Source organism: Pyrgilauda ruficollis, unplaced genomic scaffold (assembly GCF_017590135.1).
Source record: "Pyrgilauda ruficollis isolate IOZ18807 unplaced genomic scaffold, ASM1759013v1 scaffold41, whole genome shotgun sequence".
Classification (NCBI taxonomy): Eukaryota; Metazoa; Chordata; class Aves; order Passeriformes; family Passeridae; genus Pyrgilauda; species Pyrgilauda ruficollis.
In genome coordinates this window covers 2,091,042-2,109,561 of record NW_024525601.1, presented here as the reverse complement: position 1 = coordinate 2,109,561, position 18,520 = coordinate 2,091,042, and the positions used below count along the sequence as shown (strand labels likewise).

The 18,520-nt window shown below is 38.7% G+C and overlaps 1 protein-coding gene across 1 annotated transcript in view; it reads right to left on the bottom strand.

Annotated features, from left to right (window-relative positions):
• The window catches only part of SPIRE1 (spire type actin nucleation factor 1), a 126,019-nt gene that overhangs the window by 38,928 nt on the left and 68,571 nt on the right, over positions 1 to 18,520 (bottom strand). The window contains exon 4 of the mRNA XM_041477761.1: positions 9,471 to 9,596. Coding sequence (XP_041333695.1) covers positions 9,471 to 9,596 — 126 coding nt within the window. The remainder of the gene's footprint in view (positions 1 to 9,470; positions 9,597 to 18,520) is intronic.

Genomic DNA, 18,520 nt, shown 5'->3' with positions numbered 1-18,520 from the left:
TAATGCTTGTTGAATTCAAGGCAGCTCATTTTTGTAGAAGGAGAAATAAACTATGAGAAATAAACTATGAGAAACATTGAATAGTGACAGAATTGCATATATATATATATCATAATTAATTAGTCTGCATAACATGGGTATAGATTCTGAAATATCCATAATAAAATCATGTGAGGAAGAGAAACTGATCTTTCAAAGATGAAAACTGCTACTTATTAACAAGATCAGATCATGCAAATACGGAAAAGATGGAGTGCAAAGTGGCAAAAAAAAAAAGCTTTCATACCAACAAGATATGAAAAACAATTAAAAGTTACAACAGACCAAACAACAGGCAAGCTTGCACACAGAAGTCTGTAGCTTTACACAAATTTTCTTATACACATCAACACCTGTTTATTCAAAAGGCTTTTTCTTTTTTTGTTTATTTCTGTATTGAAATGTTTTGGAATCAGCAGTACAAGTAATTTCTCAGTAATCCACTTTTATGGAGTTTTCCAGGAAGTCTTTAACAATGTTTAATTTGATCGATTTTCTAAGTACTCACTAATATATCTGAAATGGATATTTAAGTCCTCTACTAAAAACTTTTTTTATTTTTATGAGACAAAAAAGCAACAGGTCAGAGATCTGACAGATGTATCTGCCAGAAGTATTTCTATCTTTTAAGCACTTATGCTCTTTTTTTAATGGAACTGAACAATCAGTCTCAATTCAGCTTCTGAGCTTTCCAGAAAAAATAAAAATAAGCACACTCTTAAAAACTCTTTTTTTCCTGGAGGTAGTTCCTAAACTGCCAACATTTCAGTGTAAGAAAGGGAAGCACTGGAAGAGTGCTTAACTTGCACATTCAAAAGTGTTAGCATCTACCAAACCTGGCTGCAGAGACAGGACATGTGAGTCAGCTACCACAGAGGTTTTGGAAAGAGACCAGATGGGTTCTTTATTTCTTATTTATGTAAGTAACACAATTGCTTTAGTATCAAAGAAGAAATACTGCCATTGCCCTATCAAAATAAAATACATCATTTAGAAGGAGACTCCAAATAAGCATAAATCACCGACAGTTAACAAAAGCAGATACATCATGGGACAATGTGGGAACATTTTGGCATGACCTGCAGCATCACAACAGGATACCCAACTGGGAAAGAATGTCTTTATGGAAACTTCTGTTGGCCCTGGCACTGTGGTCAGTCTGACACTTACAGGCAATTGCTCTTTCCAAGGGAAAAACAGAAACATGGAAAGAACGGGTAACATAAAGGCCTTGCTTATGTGTACTCTGCTTTTCTGTATCATACAGTTGGAGTAATCATTTCAAATGCAGTCAAATGAACTGTAAATTACTTTATTTCTTGCAAACTGCTAACATCTACTGGTAAACTGCAAAATATAACATCTGATATTTTTTCCTTTATCTCTTTGTAATCAAAAATATAACTTCAGTAAATGGGCTCACAACTGTCAGATCTGCTCCTCCTTCCCATACTGGAAGGTACACTTCAATTTTTTTTTTTTTTTTTAATTAGTGTGTCCCAGCTGCTTAAACTATACTTCAGCTATTCAACAAGACTGGTGACAATCACCCATCTCAGCAACGGTGTTCCCTACTATACAGTTTACGGGGCTGGTTTATGCCCAAAGGCTGATGCTTTAGACTGACATAAATATTTCATGAAGCTAGAAGAGATTACAACCTGGTTTTCTTAAGAGTAGAAAATAAGAAGGGGGAAAAAATCCCACCCTGAGCAGCTGAAAGATCTTCCAAATAAGGCAACCATCTAATTAGTTTCTCTGGAACATAGCTAGAGGGGCAGCTCCTACCCAAGAAAGCACAGGTGTAAGTGATGCTGGCTACCATGCACCAGAGAGCTGCAGAAGCAAAACCTGCCAGCCAAGAGATGAAGTGTCTCAAAGTGCAGTTTTATGATACAAATGAGCTGGTACAAGCACAGGCTACTGCCAAAGCTGGGCTTCTTTCACTCCCCATCCCTGTGCTGAGTGCTTGGCTGCAGCCCTGGAACCAGAGACACCCACTTTGTAGGGATAGCTCATTCCCTTCCCTGGCACCTGGCTCTGGCACTTAAATGCAGCTCACCATGCAATCAGTAGGGAAGAGTAGGAGATAAAGGAATTTCCATCATTATAGAACTAGCAAAGCTTTGGAAGAAACCAGCAAGTGCTCTGTGCTTGCAGGAACTGTTTAGGAAGGCTTCTTTATCTCTTCTACACCTGCCAGGTGCTGCTTGGGAAGGAATAAATTCACAGTGACAAATGATTATATTTAAACTTGTAGACTAAATGGAACATTAGGGTTTCCTTCCAGCATCCTCAGTCAGCATCAGTGGGTTTCTGCCTCTGTTTCAACCGTAAATAATAGAAACCAATATATTTAAAATATAATAGACCCTTTGTCAGAATTCAGCTGTGTTCCAAAACCTGCAAGTAACCTCAGCTGCTGCTGCTGTAGCCACTTGCACTTACCCTTGGGACAACGGCTTAAGAAAAGCTATTACAGTACAATAAATACATGGCCTAAATGGATTTCCATTCCAGAAAGCAGAAACGTCTTAAAAGGGTTTTTCTAAATGATCCCAGAACCTCAGACCCAATTCACCTATTACAGCTTGGGCATTCATTCAGGCAATAAGGGTTGGATGTGTAGGAAATTACTGTTTCAAGAGTTTTTGACTTTTTTAAAAACCTTTACAGCATCTGGCCAATTTTTTAGAAGACTGCATTTTGTGGCAAAAGCTAGTAATAAAAATATCAAATGTCTTCAAACCTCTTGCTGTACTATTAAAAGCAGGCTGTTGATTTGCTGCTGCTGTGTGGCCCACATTTGAGATGTGCTCTTCTGTGCTCAGTGACAGATGGGAATTTATGTAAGACTCTTGTCAGCACAGTGTCAAAGACTCCCTTCCATAAAATGCTTTCTAAAAACATGATGCTTTAATGAAATGTGGTATTCTAGGGAATCCAGACCTGGACTTCAACTTTCACCAACTGCAGAGCACAGTCTACTGCAGTTCTCAGTTCATATTCTAAATTAGGAGTCACTTTTTCACTGATTAAATTGATTTTTACACAGCTATCTGTGAAACTAGTAAAACATTCTTGCACATCTATGTTCAATTTAAAAATACATAACATTCACATATGGGAAAAACTCCTTTTATATACCTTCAGCTATTCAACATGGGTTTAAATTCCAAGGGCTTAGGCAGTAGCATTAGTCTAGGTCTTTGAAAAGATCCAAACCCCATTTAATTCAAACTGGGAATAGGATCAGTTAAATTAGTCCCTAAAAACCTTGAGCTGATAGCAAAGTTCTTCATGTACAGAGGTATGGGCTGATGCACTTAGCTCAGCTCTGGAGGGGGCAATAGCCACCATGCTGCTCAACATAACTGTGTAAGGAGAGGCAAAAAACCCAAACCAAGGGCATGTAACACTGACTGTATGACAGTGGCTGCATCACTCAAGAAAACCAAACCCAAGACAAATCAGCAGTATTTTCCTTTATTAAAGGTCCTAAATTGAAGGATCAAACTGATCACAACGGAGCCACAAGACTGATGAAAACACAGCTGAAAAAGTGGAGTCACTGGAGACTTGGAAGTGTAGGCAAAAGTGAAGTTGTGAGCGGAAAAGTTTGTGAATTAGTATATTTCTACAGCTGTGCTCTCTGAAAATCCAAGCAGCAGAGTATTTGACAACTTACACAGTCACAAGACTTTTGAGCACAACTTGGCTAATGACTCTATTTCCAAAACAAGTTAGCCATTAACATTGTTTAGGTACCTATTAACTACCTCCATTATCATATTTTGTACAAATAATACAGCAGTATAGCCACCTGACCTTTTTCATTAGCTCTTTTGCAACTGAATCTTTGTATGGTGTGAAATTAGGAATAAAAGAAAGGAACAATTTCATTTCATGCATGTCCTTAATTAGAATTTGTATGTTTGCATTTCATACAGACTGGATTGAAATATATCCAGGCAGACTGAAGGAATAATGTTTTTACATTAGAAAGGACAGAAATGCAAGGTAATGTGTTTTAAAAGAACAGTACAAAGATGACAGATTGGGAGCTTTCTCTATTTTCTACCAAAAGCCTAATTACAAGGCACGCTGTGGATAATGAAATTATGGATGAGTTTTTGATAAGCATGGATTTTCACTGCAATTAGAGATGTAGGCAATTATAAAAATATACAAAGTCTTAATTAGTTTTGGAAGGAATACTAATCTGATGCTCTAGGGTGTACATCAATCTAAAACTTTTGGAGGTATAAGTCAAACCTACTGCAACAGATCTGCCTACTGGACACTCATCTCCTGTGCTGGTGTTTTCTAGCACCACACCACCTGTGCCAGGTGAGGAGTTTATCACCCACAGGTCCACATCCCACATGCCATTATCACCTTTATTGGTACCACCCACAGAGTCACAAAGTGCTTGAGAGTGGAAGAGATCCCTGGATGTCAGCTGGTCCAAGCCCCCTGCTAAAGCAGGGCCACCCCTGCCAATTGTCCAGCATCATGTCCAGGCAGCTTTTGAATATCTCCAAGGACAGAGAATCCACAGCCTCCCCAGAAAATCTTTGTCACCCTCAGAGTAAAAACAGTACTTCTGGCTGTTCAGAGAACCTGCTGTGTTTAAGTTTGTGTCCACTGCCTCCAGTCCTGACACTGAGCACCACTGAAAAGGGCCTGATGCTGTTGTCTTCACACTCTCCCCTCAGGTATTGAGAGGCACTGATGAGATCCCCCTGAGCCTTCTCATTTCCAGACTGAACAGCCCTGGGTCTCTCTGCCTTTTCTCACAGGACAGCTGTTTCAGTTCTTCATCATCTTCCTGGCTCTTCTCTGGACTCTCTCCATGGTGCCACTGTCTGTCCTGTACTGGGGAGACCAGAACTGGTGCCAGCACTCCAGCTGTGGCCTCACCAGTGCTGAGCAGAGGGCGAGGATCACCTCCCTCAACCTGCTGGCAACATTCCTCCTAATGCAGCCTGGGACACCATAGGCCTTCTTTACAGCAAGGGCACTTTGCTGGTTCGCTCAGCCATGAAGTGCACGTGGAACATTAACTCCAGGAGAAGGCAATAACAGGGAGCCAGAGGAGGACTAGGGCAGATATCCCCTCAAAAAAGCATGTTCACAATGTGGATACAGGCCTGGTGAATCCCCTGTCTGATCCAGAGCACCAATTTTGCATTCCTTTGCTTGCACAGTCTCTCCCTGTCTCTCTCAGTCGCACTCGATGCCATTTCTGAGCAATGTGTGTGACCTTTTCAGATACTTCACTGCAGGAACATTTGCTTTATCTCATGGACATCATTTATTTGTGCCTACAGTTCTATCTATGGCCAGGTGCCACCAAAGATTATGCCAATGAATTTTGGACGACCCTGAAAAAGATGAATCTTTGCTTTTACATGGGTCAAGTTTTAGCAGATATTCAAACTACCTTGCCCCCTGCCATACATGTGTGCATTTCCTTCACCTTGTAGGCCACTACACCCCCCCAAAAAAAAAAAAAAAAAAAAAAAGAGAATCCCTTTCTGTGGGATTTTCTTGCTGCAATTTTGAAAGCACACTTTTGGACATGAAAAACAAGCTGTACTCTATATTTGTTATGAGCTGTAAAAGCTTAAACAGCAGGTCACAAGAATTAGGAGGTCTTGGCCCATCAGAAGACCACTCCTGGATATCAGCAGATGGTACCCACGGTGAATCTGTAGCAAGTGCACCTTTACAGACCCTGAGCAGTATGCAGGTGCTGCCAGCAAGCTGGAAAACACCCCAGTAAACTTGCTAAAAAAAAAACCCTTCACCTTGCAAAAAGAAAACTTTTAGTTGCTTACTTCTTTAAACTATTGCAACAGCGCTATCACATCTTTCTCAACTCTGCTCATCTTGTGCATCCACTACATGAAATTTTTCAAGAATAGAAGTACCATCTCCCTGTCTGCAAGCCAACTTTGCTGCTGACCTTTCATACAGAGGGAATCAGACTGGAAATAATCATATGGCATCAGTTATGTGACAAAGTGCCTTAAATATTCTATCTGACATCCATTGAGATGATCTGAACAGCTCACTCATCGCTTCATCATCTCTGATTAATACACTCACCCAAATTCATGCAGTCCAACCCTTTGTGAATCTACGCTCTATTTGTTATATGACAGATGATGACTGGGGAACACGTGACTCCTCAGTATATTTATCAGTATTAAAACACATTACAACCTATAAACCTACCCCTCCTACCTATTACTCTACCCCTTTTGAAATCCTGGACTTTCCAAGTTCTGCTAAGTTTTGATAGGGCCAAATTGAAAACAGCTTCACAGCAACATTTTTTCCCCGGCTCTTTCAGAGTTTATTTCCCATCTAAACTTGTTCTAGGCTGCAGCATAATATAGGTCAGATTTACTTCCCCTCCAAGCAAATTAATTTTTACTGATAAAAATTCTTTCTCTTCCACTACAGTGAAGCTGCCTATTTAAGCATTTACTGACCAAATAATATGAACCTTATGTACCTGGGAAACAGATACCCAGATGCCACTCAGTGGCCCTAGAAGGAATCCAAGTAATTTCAAAGTAATTTTTATCCATAGGAAAATTACTTCGAGTAATTCCAGAGGAATCTTTCCCTTTTTTGGTGTTTTTAATTTCATTTTGATCTCACATCCACAACTGCATCTGGGTCTGAGGGAATCTAAAGGATGATCTCCAAATTAGGCTGTTATTTTTTGAAACAAATTAAAAATTTAAAATTCCTGGCATCTTTAGTGTCAAACCCACAACATTACACAGTATAATTTTTTTTAAATTGGAACTGATATATGTAACTTGGTTATTTTCCCCCAGTTCTCTGCCAATGCAATCACCACAAATCCATGACAACAAAATTTCCTTATTGAAGTATTCAGTGTTTATCTCCTTTACACCTATTACTTACGTGACAACAACAAAAGGAAAAGAAAAAAGGAATTCACGAGAAGAGTATTTAACTGTACTCCTCATGACTTAAGATTCTGCTGTGTATTTGCAAGACAGAAGAGCATGTAAACAACAGCACAGCTTTTACTGGCACAGTAATGTGATCATATGATCCCTGCTTGCCTCAAGTATAAACTATAAAGGTCATTTTAAAAGGGTGCAACAAGATTTACAGCATTCCACCTCATATTTGCTTCATACCTTTTTTTTGTTTTGTACACTGTATTATTTTCAAAATTAAATACCTTCCAAATCTATAGTTAGATAAAAGCTATGACCAAGAACCAAGCACATCATAAACCCAAAGTATTCAGATTCCAAAAGCTGCTTCCAAGATGATGTTCTTGGTAATTGCTTACATGCCTACTGAGGGACTGATCCCGAGTAAAATGAAATCAAAAGGTCAAAATTCTGGCCTTGGTTAGGTGCAGCAATAAAGTCTTACTGATTCAGGAGGGCCAAAATTCCATCCACAAGGATTACTTCCTTTGACCTAAATGTGCTTTGAATCAATGCCTAATAGTCTGTGAGAGGCAAATGGCTTCTTTCATTTGGGATTAACTCACAGTATTCTCTATGGTGTGTTCAGATGCTGTTGGGTTTTTATGCCAAATTATAAGGTGATTAAGTAATTTGCAAATTCAAAATGCCTTTCCAGTTTTTAAAATAATTTTTAAAATATTATTGTTAAGATATGATTTTAAATGGTTATAGCCCACAATATTTTATTTTGACATTGACAACAAAGATGCCCTATTACTGCTCTCTGTGGCCAGGGTGTTTGAGAACTATTGGAAACATAATTCCTCTCTGATGAGAAACAAGAACTCTGAAGAGTGCTATCTTTGGGCCTCACCATGGACATTGTAACAGCTCTTGAGTGAGGTATTTCCAGCACAGGTCCCTCAGCTTAATATATCCGGTAGTTAAAAGCCAAGATGTGAAATTAATGATGTCAAGGTTTGGGAGACAGCCTCAGCATGGAGATCTTGTATCCTGGCTGCTTCCTGTATCAGGGACATTGGATGCAGATGTCCCATAATACAGGCACTTCAGAAAACAAGTGGCTCTTTAGCCATGCTGACATTGCCAAAATGATCCTTGTATGACACTGCTTTAGTTTAAAAATTGCTTTCAGTTTGAATAGGACTGGAGAAGAAGTGGAGATGAAATGTGACCCTATGCAGCAGAAAAACATCTCAGAAGGATTCTCCCTCCTGGATGATGCATGTCAGGAAGGAAGGAAAGAGCAGCAGCCCCTTATGTCTCTGAGCAGTTTGCATCTTCCACCATCAACGTTATGAAAGCTCTCTTGTACTCATCTGAGGCTCATCTGACCCATTAATGAGCTAATTCAGCTCATTAACCTGATAAGGAGTAACTCCTTTACTTTTTGTTTTGCTTGATATTTAGTGCATTTATTCCCTAGAACCAGAAGAAGGAAAACAGTGGGAGTACGTGTGAGTGGGCGGAACAGCTCTGCCTTTTTCAGCAGCAAAATTTTTAGGCCAGCCTGTAAAATCTTATCCTGCTTTTCAAAGGTACTGTAGATCTTGACTTACAAAAGAAAAGAAAATCATTCAGGGATTTATTAAGGAAAAAAAAATTATAAAAGTGTTGCTACTTGACAAGTTTGCTTTGGTGAAGAAACCAGCTTTGAGAAATGAGTTTCCCTTCCTGCCCTTCCTCTCACCCACCAGTTTTCCAATGTTACCAGCACCCAGACTGTTTTAATACAATTGTTCACGGGGCCATTCTGCAGGCCAGATCACTGAAACTATCTGCAGTGTCAACCTTCAAATCACTCTTCAGCCAGACCCATTAATTGCAATGGTTCACAGGATGGCCTTTCAGCCAACAATAACAGCCAAACAAGCAGTGAACATAAGCATTGTGACCTGAAAGGGAAAATTTTTCTATTTTTAAAGTTGGCTCTGCTGTGAAACCAATGTGACAGACAACAAACCAATCATACAGCAAAAGGTAAGAGAAGCTGCTAACTGGGGACAAAATATGAGCAAGAAGAATCTCAGATAATTCTCAGCAAAGAGAATTCCCTCATGGGAAGGAGCTGAGGAAGAACAGGCAAAGCTCTGACATTTCATAACATTCCCAAAACACCAGAGAAGAGTTTAGATTCAAATACATTGCATATATGCATGCTGGAATGGGTACATGTATGCAATGTGTTACCCTCCAAGAAAATATCTGCTTTACTCCCAAACACACTAATCACAACTAGTAACAAATTCTGAGGGATGTAAATGGTTACATGCCAAAATAATAAAAAAACCCTCAGCTGAAGAAGAGTACACCCTGAAAACTACAGATCATCTCCTCAAGCATCTGACATTCCCTATTGGCTGGGTACAGAAGTGATTTTGCAAGCCAAATTCACATGGTGATGAGCTCAAAAGCAGAAAAGCTTCTCAGACTGCTTACCTCTTTTGCACTTTTAATTTTGGCCAGGAAAGTGTAGAGCTCCATTGTTTCAGCAAACAGAGCCCGACACACTGCTTGGTAGTGGTTGGGCGCCTCCGATCGCGTTGGCAGGTGGGCAGCACACAACTAGGGAGAAAAATAAATAACAGGATCAAAACAATGCCCCACTGCTCTCATTAATGCTACAGAGCATGAGATAACATGAAAGTGAATGCAACTGAATAGCAAGGGCACAAGCATCCATGAGGCATTTAAGCTTAGTCAGGAATTGGGGTGTATTTTCTAAACCTTCTGTTCCTATTTGTTTTATGAGAGGAGTACTATAAGAATGGTAAGGGGACTGGTAGACCATGCTCTAGAAAACCAAGACACTGCCTTTTCATACCAAAAAAAAAAAAAAAAAAGGGTGAGGGACAATATAATTCAACATAATTGTCATAATTGTGAAAACAAGCCACCTTGCAGTAGCAAATTTTGGGAAAACATACTTAATTCAAAGCAGCTTTAACAGTAAGTGTTAAGTATTCCTATGAACAAAGAAGAGAAATGCATCCCTAGCAGTTTATGAAAGGATGGAAGGTGAAGCAAGGAAAAACGTACAGTGTAATCAAGCTGAAACTCTGATCAGATTTATTTCAAGCAGCACAAAGATTTTAAAAATCAGCAAGAGCTATGGAAGCACAGGCTTATTGCTTTACCTCAGACATTCATGAACATTTTTAATCACAGGCATAGCTAATGCAAAGGAATCCTACAGGTGTTTCCATATAGGCTAAACTTGTCAAACTCTGAAAGCCTATTCAAATCACTAAGAATTATTCACAGTTACTGATGAACAGTGATTCCAGCATTACTTCTAGAGCAAAATGCAGCTCCCATTTCCAACAAGAGAAGCTTCACTGAAACCAGCCTTTACATTTCGAACAGAGAACCTGAATAGTTTGAGTGACATCCAGCTTCATGGACATATCATTTTCATGGAAATATTGGCTGAAAATAGACAGAATAAAAGAATATCTGTAATCTGTTTCTTAACACTTTTAAATTTCAAAAATCCTAAAGCTGAAACTTGAGTATGGATGGCCATATACTGGTATATATGCAAAAATAAAGTCTTAACCAAGGCCATAAAATTGGTCTTGTTTATGTGGTTCTATTGTAACTATTTTATATATATATATATATAGTTACATTCAGATCTCCAGAACTAAAGCCTGAGACAAAAGCCTCTTTAGCAGAAGAGCCTTTAATTAGCCTAGTGGCATACTTGTCTAAATCTCTCCTGTTATTACAGTGAATTCTGTGGTTATAAGGGGCACGATGCATGTAAAGCTCAGGCTGCTTTTCCATATTGCTTTCCATTTGATTTAAATCCATACTGCCACTAAAAGGTGTGGTCCTGTGGCCTCCAGCTGTAGCAATCCACAGATACCCTTATAATGGCACGGGAGTTCATGCCCTAACTCAGAGGATTACTCACCCAGACAAAAATTAACAATGTGAAGGAAGTGGAGCAGGAGACAATTACTCTTCATGGCATGGACACACTCACAGAAGTGAAGGCCAAAAGGAGCAAGGAGAACATACTGCCAGGGTGGGAAAAGGGAGGAAGGGCTGAACAGATTTAGACTGCCTCAATCTCATTGACAAGTTGCTCTCTGAGGCCATAGGCCCCCTTGCTATCTTTTATGTCTTCCCATTAGAATAACAATACACAGCTCAGTGGTCAGATTTGGTCAACTCCTTTGATAAACCTTTACAAGCACAATTTGGACTCCTGCAATATCCTCTTCTGATTACCCCTATGTATTTATCTCCTTTCAGTTGTAAAAATGAATATGCATACAGAAAGTTTATATATATGTGTGTGTATATTTTTATTCCTTCCTAAATATTTTCCTTCCACAGAGGAAATGCAAGACAGCCATGTTCATGAAATTGCCCTTGATCCCTGCACTTCAAATTTTATGCTGTTTTACAGTGGATGGCCAAATTTTTCTCACACTCTTCAAATTTATTTCTGGATAATCACAAGGACAGAGTGACATATGTCTCCCAAGTTCTTCTCTTTTTTTCCCCCCCCCCCCCCGCCCAACTCCCTGCTTTTTTTCCTTTTTTCCTCCCTTTTTTCCCTTTTCTTTTTTTCCTTTTTTCCTTTTTAACAAATTGGATCATCTCCTTGGCAGATAAAGGGAGAAAAACCCAAACAGATGCACGCCTAATGTGAGCAATAGCGATAGCACATACCAAAAATATAGAATCTACTAAACACTTCCTTTAATGAAAATATTAGAACATTAGACCAGTTCTGAGTATGGTTGTGCTCTTTTTTCTCAATAATGAATCATGTCCTTACTTGCCTTACTATGTTTTAATTTTCTAGTTATTAATTATAGTACAGAAAAAAAGGTTTCATTCTAAAATACACTATTTACCAAAAAAAAAAAAAAAAAATAGAAACAGCAATTTTGAAAAAGGTCATAAAATGTTATAAGTCTTCATGGCTGAGAATAAAATTTTATTATTATACAGACTGCACACAGGTTTTTAAGAATCCTTTTTTTCTTTATTCAGAGGCATGTTAATTAGAAACATTTTGCATCAAATATTGAGGAAGTTAATGAAATGCAGTGGTGACAAGTTCAAGCAGGGAATGGTTGTAATATTGATTCTATTAGTGAACACAAAGTAAAGGAAAAAAAACCACCTTCTGCTGAACTGAAGTTACAGAAGCAATCACATAAAACCTGACCATTTGCTTTGCAATCATTAGGCTGCAGGTATTAAAAGAGGGCCAGCAGCTCCTACTAACTTTCATGTTCTGTGAAATCATTCTCTGAGTGATCTTATATTATGTGAAGATGCATTACATAATAAAACTTCTTGTGGTAATATTAAGTCAAACAACTCAACATGAGTTTTTTGGATTAGGGAAGGTAAGCCTGAAGAAAAAGGAAAATGTAAATAGGACAGGCTGATTTTTTTCCCCCCTTCATTGTAATGTATTGTACTTGCACATTGGTTCAGAACGCCTGACAAGCTGTAACTTCTGCATGAAATACCACAAAATCTAGGCAGGCAAGGCAAATCAAGCATGAAATGTCACTTCTAGCCTGAGTTCAGGATACTTATCCACTTAAAACATTTAAAATCTTTAAGTTTATGGTAGTAGTGTTTGAAAAGCTATGTTACTGTAACACACAACAAAAATCCCAGTCAGTATGTTTTAATAACTGAGATATGAAAGGACAGCTATCTAATAAACTACTCCTTTTACTATGTCATAGTGGTAGTAGTGCAGGAAGGATTAAGATCATATATGCAGTCTTTTCCAGTCATTTTGAGGTTGTATTCTTATTCTGACACTTGTCTTTTCATCCCTCATGATACAACTTAAAACTACCCTAAGGGGAATGAACTTGAACAGTGCCCAGAGCTTAATACAAGGCCTGTTTGTTCTGCTTCCAAGAAGTCTCAAAAAGTATGGCTCAAAACAGATTATGTGGTCTTTGCAAACTTGTGAAATAATAAAAATATTATCAACTACTGAAACATTAACTAGCTTTCTGTAAATATTTCTACTTGCAATCATTGTGAAGAGCTGGGATTTCTGATTTTTTCTTTTTTCTAACTGAGCCTATCCAAAACCCCGGCTTGACCCAAAGCATTCAATCTTTGCTTAGATCACTAAGAAGATTAGAGGCTGTTTCCATCCACATTCAGGGTTCACAGGAAAAAAAGGCATTATGTAAATATCATAGCCTTGCCAGCTCTTCCAACTTCATCCTCAGTTGACTAGGAAACAGGGTGCACCAAGCCAAAGCAGTGCTAACAGGAATCACAATTTAACCATCTGAAGAGATCAAACAGCATTTCTTGCATTTGTTTGAATATATTCCAGCAATACATTCCTCCATAGAGTTACAAGAAACACGAATGACTCTCCCACTAAAATGCAGCGAAGTTTTGTAAAACTGTTTTGGCTAGATATATACTGGAAGCTTCATCAAAACACCTGGGCTGCTGGAATTAAGATTTCAGAAGACAAAAAGTGTTTCCACTTGTAATTATCTTGGGGAATGCATCACAAAGAAGAAAAAGATTTCCTTATCCCATGGGCCACAAAGACAGGCCATTGATATTATGCAAAACATATTACCAGCCTGCAAATGCCAGGCTTGTTAAGTGTTTTGAAAGCCTTGGACTATTAACAAAGACTTAAAAGATGTACTTTTTCTTAAGCAACAAAAAGAAATTACTTTAACCAACAGATCACTGAACATGCAAGTGTACTAAGTATTTGCCTCATCCTTTGCAATATGATACTGCAACAGGTTCACAAAATAAAACTCAGCTTGAGACGCCTTTTCAAGTCAAGGCTATTTTCTGAAAGATTTAATCTCCATGAAGAAAAACTAGAGTTTATGATTAGGCTTTTGTTTTCATATATATCCCTCTTCATATGAATGTGAACTTCAAGAAGCCATATACCTTACCAGAGAAATCTTACCAAGACAGCACCTGCATATTTGTAAAATTCAACCAAGCATTTTGCTTTGCTTTATTATCCAGAATAATGTTGCGGGATGGGCTGTTGACAGGAATAAGTGTTTTGTCATGAGTTTGTAAGACGTTTCTGCCTGCTAGGACCACCCCTGGGCACAGTACCCACAACTTAGGCACAGTACAAGTTTTGAGACGGCTTTCACAACACCTGGAGCCAGTTTCACCTGCTTCCCAGCACTTCAGAGCTTCTTTTTCAAACATTCCAGGCAGCTATGTGCCCCTGGCTCTGCTGCTTGTAACTGCAGTGGGCCAAGGACTGCCTGGTCCCTCTGATAAGGATTCTAGGGGAATACTGGTGAGGAAAGACTGCAGTAAGATAAAAGGGATGGGAGCAGAGTTAGCTATTAATCCACAAAATAAATTAACAGAAAATACAGAAAGTATTCACAGAAAGTTGCTCTTCACCTGCAAAAGTTTGGTGACTTTTTAATTGATATTTTAAAGGACCTTTTGCAAGTGTCATGGAATGTCCAATTGCTCGATATGTGAGCCTCCTAGTTAATTTGGCACACCTCAAGGAAAAGGTAGATTTTGTGGAAATTGAAGCAAATTGCTAGTACCAAGCACATCTGCCTTGGTATTTAAGTGCTCTCCAGCACTCTGCTAAGGCCTTCTCTCGTGCTGGTATTTGTTGTTTTGATCATCACTTTGAGGTGGACAAGGGAAGTACTACACAGTTCCCTACTTTCACAATTTCCAAATTTAATGTTTTGAGTGATCCTCCCCATAAAATCATTTAATAAATACTGTCTTTCTTTACTGATTTTCCTTTCTAGTATGTACCTGCAAATGAGCAGCAAAGCTATTTGCATTTAGCAATAATAGGTATAATTTGAAGAAATAGTGGCCTTGGTTGGTTCTCTCTTTCAGGACTGTGTAAAGGACACAACAAGGTAGCTGCTGAAATTAAAGCCAAAACTGCAAATGGAAATTGGATGATGCAAGGAGTGAAAACTGCTTTGCATAGGATCCTGATCCTTAAAGAAATGTCCACTTGTCTGTATCAGATAATCGTCATCGTCATCGCTAACTACCCTCTGCTTTGCAAAGTCTAAGGATTAAAGGCTTTGAGCAAATTATTTATATATATGCTGAAATGTCAGACAGGAATGGACTAACAAATGTTTACAAATGCCCTCCTGAGTCAAAACTGAAGTCAGCCTGCAAGGAAAATTGAAAGACGCTCGTCATGAAGGTAGCCTGTGCTGGGAAATGCTGCTGTGAGGTTTTGGATGCTGCTGTTGTTTTAGAAACACAAAGCAAAACACAAAGATTCCAAAGGTTGAGGATGAAACTGGTTCATAGTTAAGGACTCCCTTCCACTATTTTCTCCTGAACAGAATATCTGTCCTGACACTTTCCTTCAGGTACCAATTACATTGCAGTGCTGAGCACCATGACTCATTTTCTTTCTTAAAATCTTAACACTACACAACTATTTGATGAGTGTTAACTACTTTTCCATGCTAATAGACTGAATTTAAGCAGTGATGAGACTCTTGATAAGATTTCAACAGACAGCAACTGCAAGACTAACAGCTCACTGAACTGTCTCACCTGTAAACTTGAACCTTACCCAACAACAGACAATTAAAGGTGAAGATAATTTGTAATCTGTTACATTTATATGATACCCTCTTTAGGTAAATGAGTCTTACAAATATTTAACATAATTACAAACACTTTTGAAAGTACTTAAAACTTACACTGGTGTCAGGAAGAGAAAAACAAACTCCACTATACGTTACTGACTACATCTCAATTTTTAAGCCAAATCCTGTATTTTTCATGCCTAGTGAACCCTGTTCTCACTCTTTATTAGCTTTCTAAGAATGAAGGAAGACCATGACTATCAAAACAGACTTGACAATGATTATTTCCACTGGACATTTTGATACTAAATTTTCAATGACTGAGTAATTTTATGTGCTAGTGCAGACTTCTTGACAAAGTTGCACTTATATAAATTCTCATTTCTACTTGAAAGCCATGAGGGTATTTTTATCCCTCAAGTACAAGCCCCTGCATACAGCTGTTTCTGGACTATGTGTTAGGTGTATTGTTACACTGTCTTTACACAGTGGACTAACAACATCCTGCTTCTCAAAGAGACTTGTCTCAAAAGAGCCAATTAAGTGAAAACCAAATCTGCATTCTCTCCTAGTTTCAGAGAAACTGTGCTCTGTTGTTTCTTAGCAGAATAATGGAGGAATTAATAATATAAATATTCAGTAATCTGAATTTGCTAGCTCTCATTCTTTGACTATTCAGTGGAACATCAATGGGATTACTCATGGGCAAGGAAGCAAACCTACCATTTCTATTTTTCCCATTTTTTAAACATGAAATGTCAATCCCTGCAGCATTTAGCAAAACCACTAGGTAGCTTGTCAGCAACAACTGCTTTCTAAAGGCAGAAAACAGCTTATTGCAACTCTCATCTGTACCACTCACACATCTGCATTTCACGCAGGAACAGCAGAGTGAAGGATGAGACAGAGGCATCTGGGTAAGAAAACCAGCTTCAAAAGCAGAGCAGAGGCATAGATGGGAAAACATGATAAAACTGGATAATTAAAGGAGAAGGGGAGTGGCTGTGCATATTCACAGGCCTACCTGTAGTCATTTAGCTAACAGCTCATTAAGCTGTGGAACCACCCTTCACATTATTAAATAACTTAGACCTGAACAACTGCTAGGAAAGAGCTGCACCCTTATGATGCTATTTTGTGTGTTTGCCATGCTGCTCAGGCCCTCCTTAGGGCTGGAGGGTGCCTTCTCCTGCTCCTGAATTACTGCTTCTGTTCAGGAGAAGAGAGGAGAGCTGGTTTTGTACCAGGATGCTTGGCATATGCAGCAGAGAATGAGGGCAGGATGGAAGCCCTTCTTTCTTCCCCTCTCCCCAAGACCCCACACAAGCAGATAAAGCAGCGATTACACCCAGGCTGCTGCTTGAAAAAAAAAAAAAAACCAAACCAGAGTATCTCAGGAAAAACAGTAGAAAATAGTGAAGTTTTAAAACAGTTTAAACAAGAAAACAATTTTATCAAAAGGTACCATAAAATGTTGGGGAATGACCCTTGAATCAGAAACATGTAGAAAATCACAGAGACACATGTAGAAAAGGAAGGGGAGAATACTGCGGAAAAGAGGCTGTATCTCTCAGCTTTTGAATAATGCCAATCAATCTCATCACTTCACAGTTCAGATTTTTGTATACATTCTAATTGAGAGACAATATATTAATGTAAGGCAGTTTATTCACGAGCCACTTAAAATCCAATTAAAATGTATCAACTAAAATAAAAACATGCACTTTCCTTGGCAGCAATTTACAGTTCACATACAAAGCTTTAAAGTGTATGTGTGTGTGGGAAGCTTGTTTGTTTTTATGTAAAGTGTTGAAAGTTCTCTCAGTAGGCACAATAATAATAATAATAATAATTTGCTTTCATGTTTTGTCCTGAAGCATGACTTTTTTATTCCTATCCAAAAAACAGCTTTCGAGCCACATAACCAAATAGACGGCATTACAAAGCACAACAAGCTTTCAAACTTCACTCCCAATGAAAAACTCAAGTAACTTCTAACCAATCTCATTTTGCTTTCATTAGACCTCAGCATATGGAAAGCTTTTCTACTCCTTCACATATGCCTACTCCTTATTTGTACTACCTTTGCCAGGGAATTCAAGTCTTGAAACCCAGATTGCATGAAAAAGGCCCACAGAAAAATTCTTTCTCTTCTTCTTCCAGGCAAATATGCTTAACACTTTTCTCTTAAAATTTATAGCCACTGAATCTACATTGCAATTGTCTTATCAAGCATATCAGTTACATAAATGTTAAACATGCCACTCTAAGATAGGTAGGCACAAAATTATTTAACTCACAATTAATTGATTAAATAATTTTGATTCAAATATATATTGTTGCTTATTCACACAGAATAGATATCCAATAAATCAGAATTTTAAAAGTGTTTAAAAGTGTTATTTTCTCCTCAGTTCCCCTCTGTTTGTAGTGGCGGTGCCCTTTTTTGTCCTTTTCTTTACACACACTTCATTCCTGGAAATTGTCTCCAGTATAGTAATTACTAGAAATTGAATTACCTGGCGCCAATGTCTTTGAAATACTCCCAGAACATAGGTGGGATTCACCACCTGTAGGGACTGCAGATGGTGTTTATACTGCCCTGAATGCTCAGAGGCTTGAGGGAAAGACAACTCTGCTGCTTCACTTTGCCCCCACACATTTCTTGCCATTGGCAGCATCGGGAGTAAAAGCACACTCTGTCAAGTATTCAAGGCCAGCTCATGTACCCAAACTGTGCTGAGTCTGCACTGTGGGGACTGTAGCTGTGCTGCTGGGGCTCTGTCACAGCCCTGCAGTCCATGCCCACACATATTCTTTCTCCCCTTGATATTAGGAATTATGAATTTTATGTCAGTGCAGCTGAGGTCAATGCAAAGCCCAGTGGCTGGT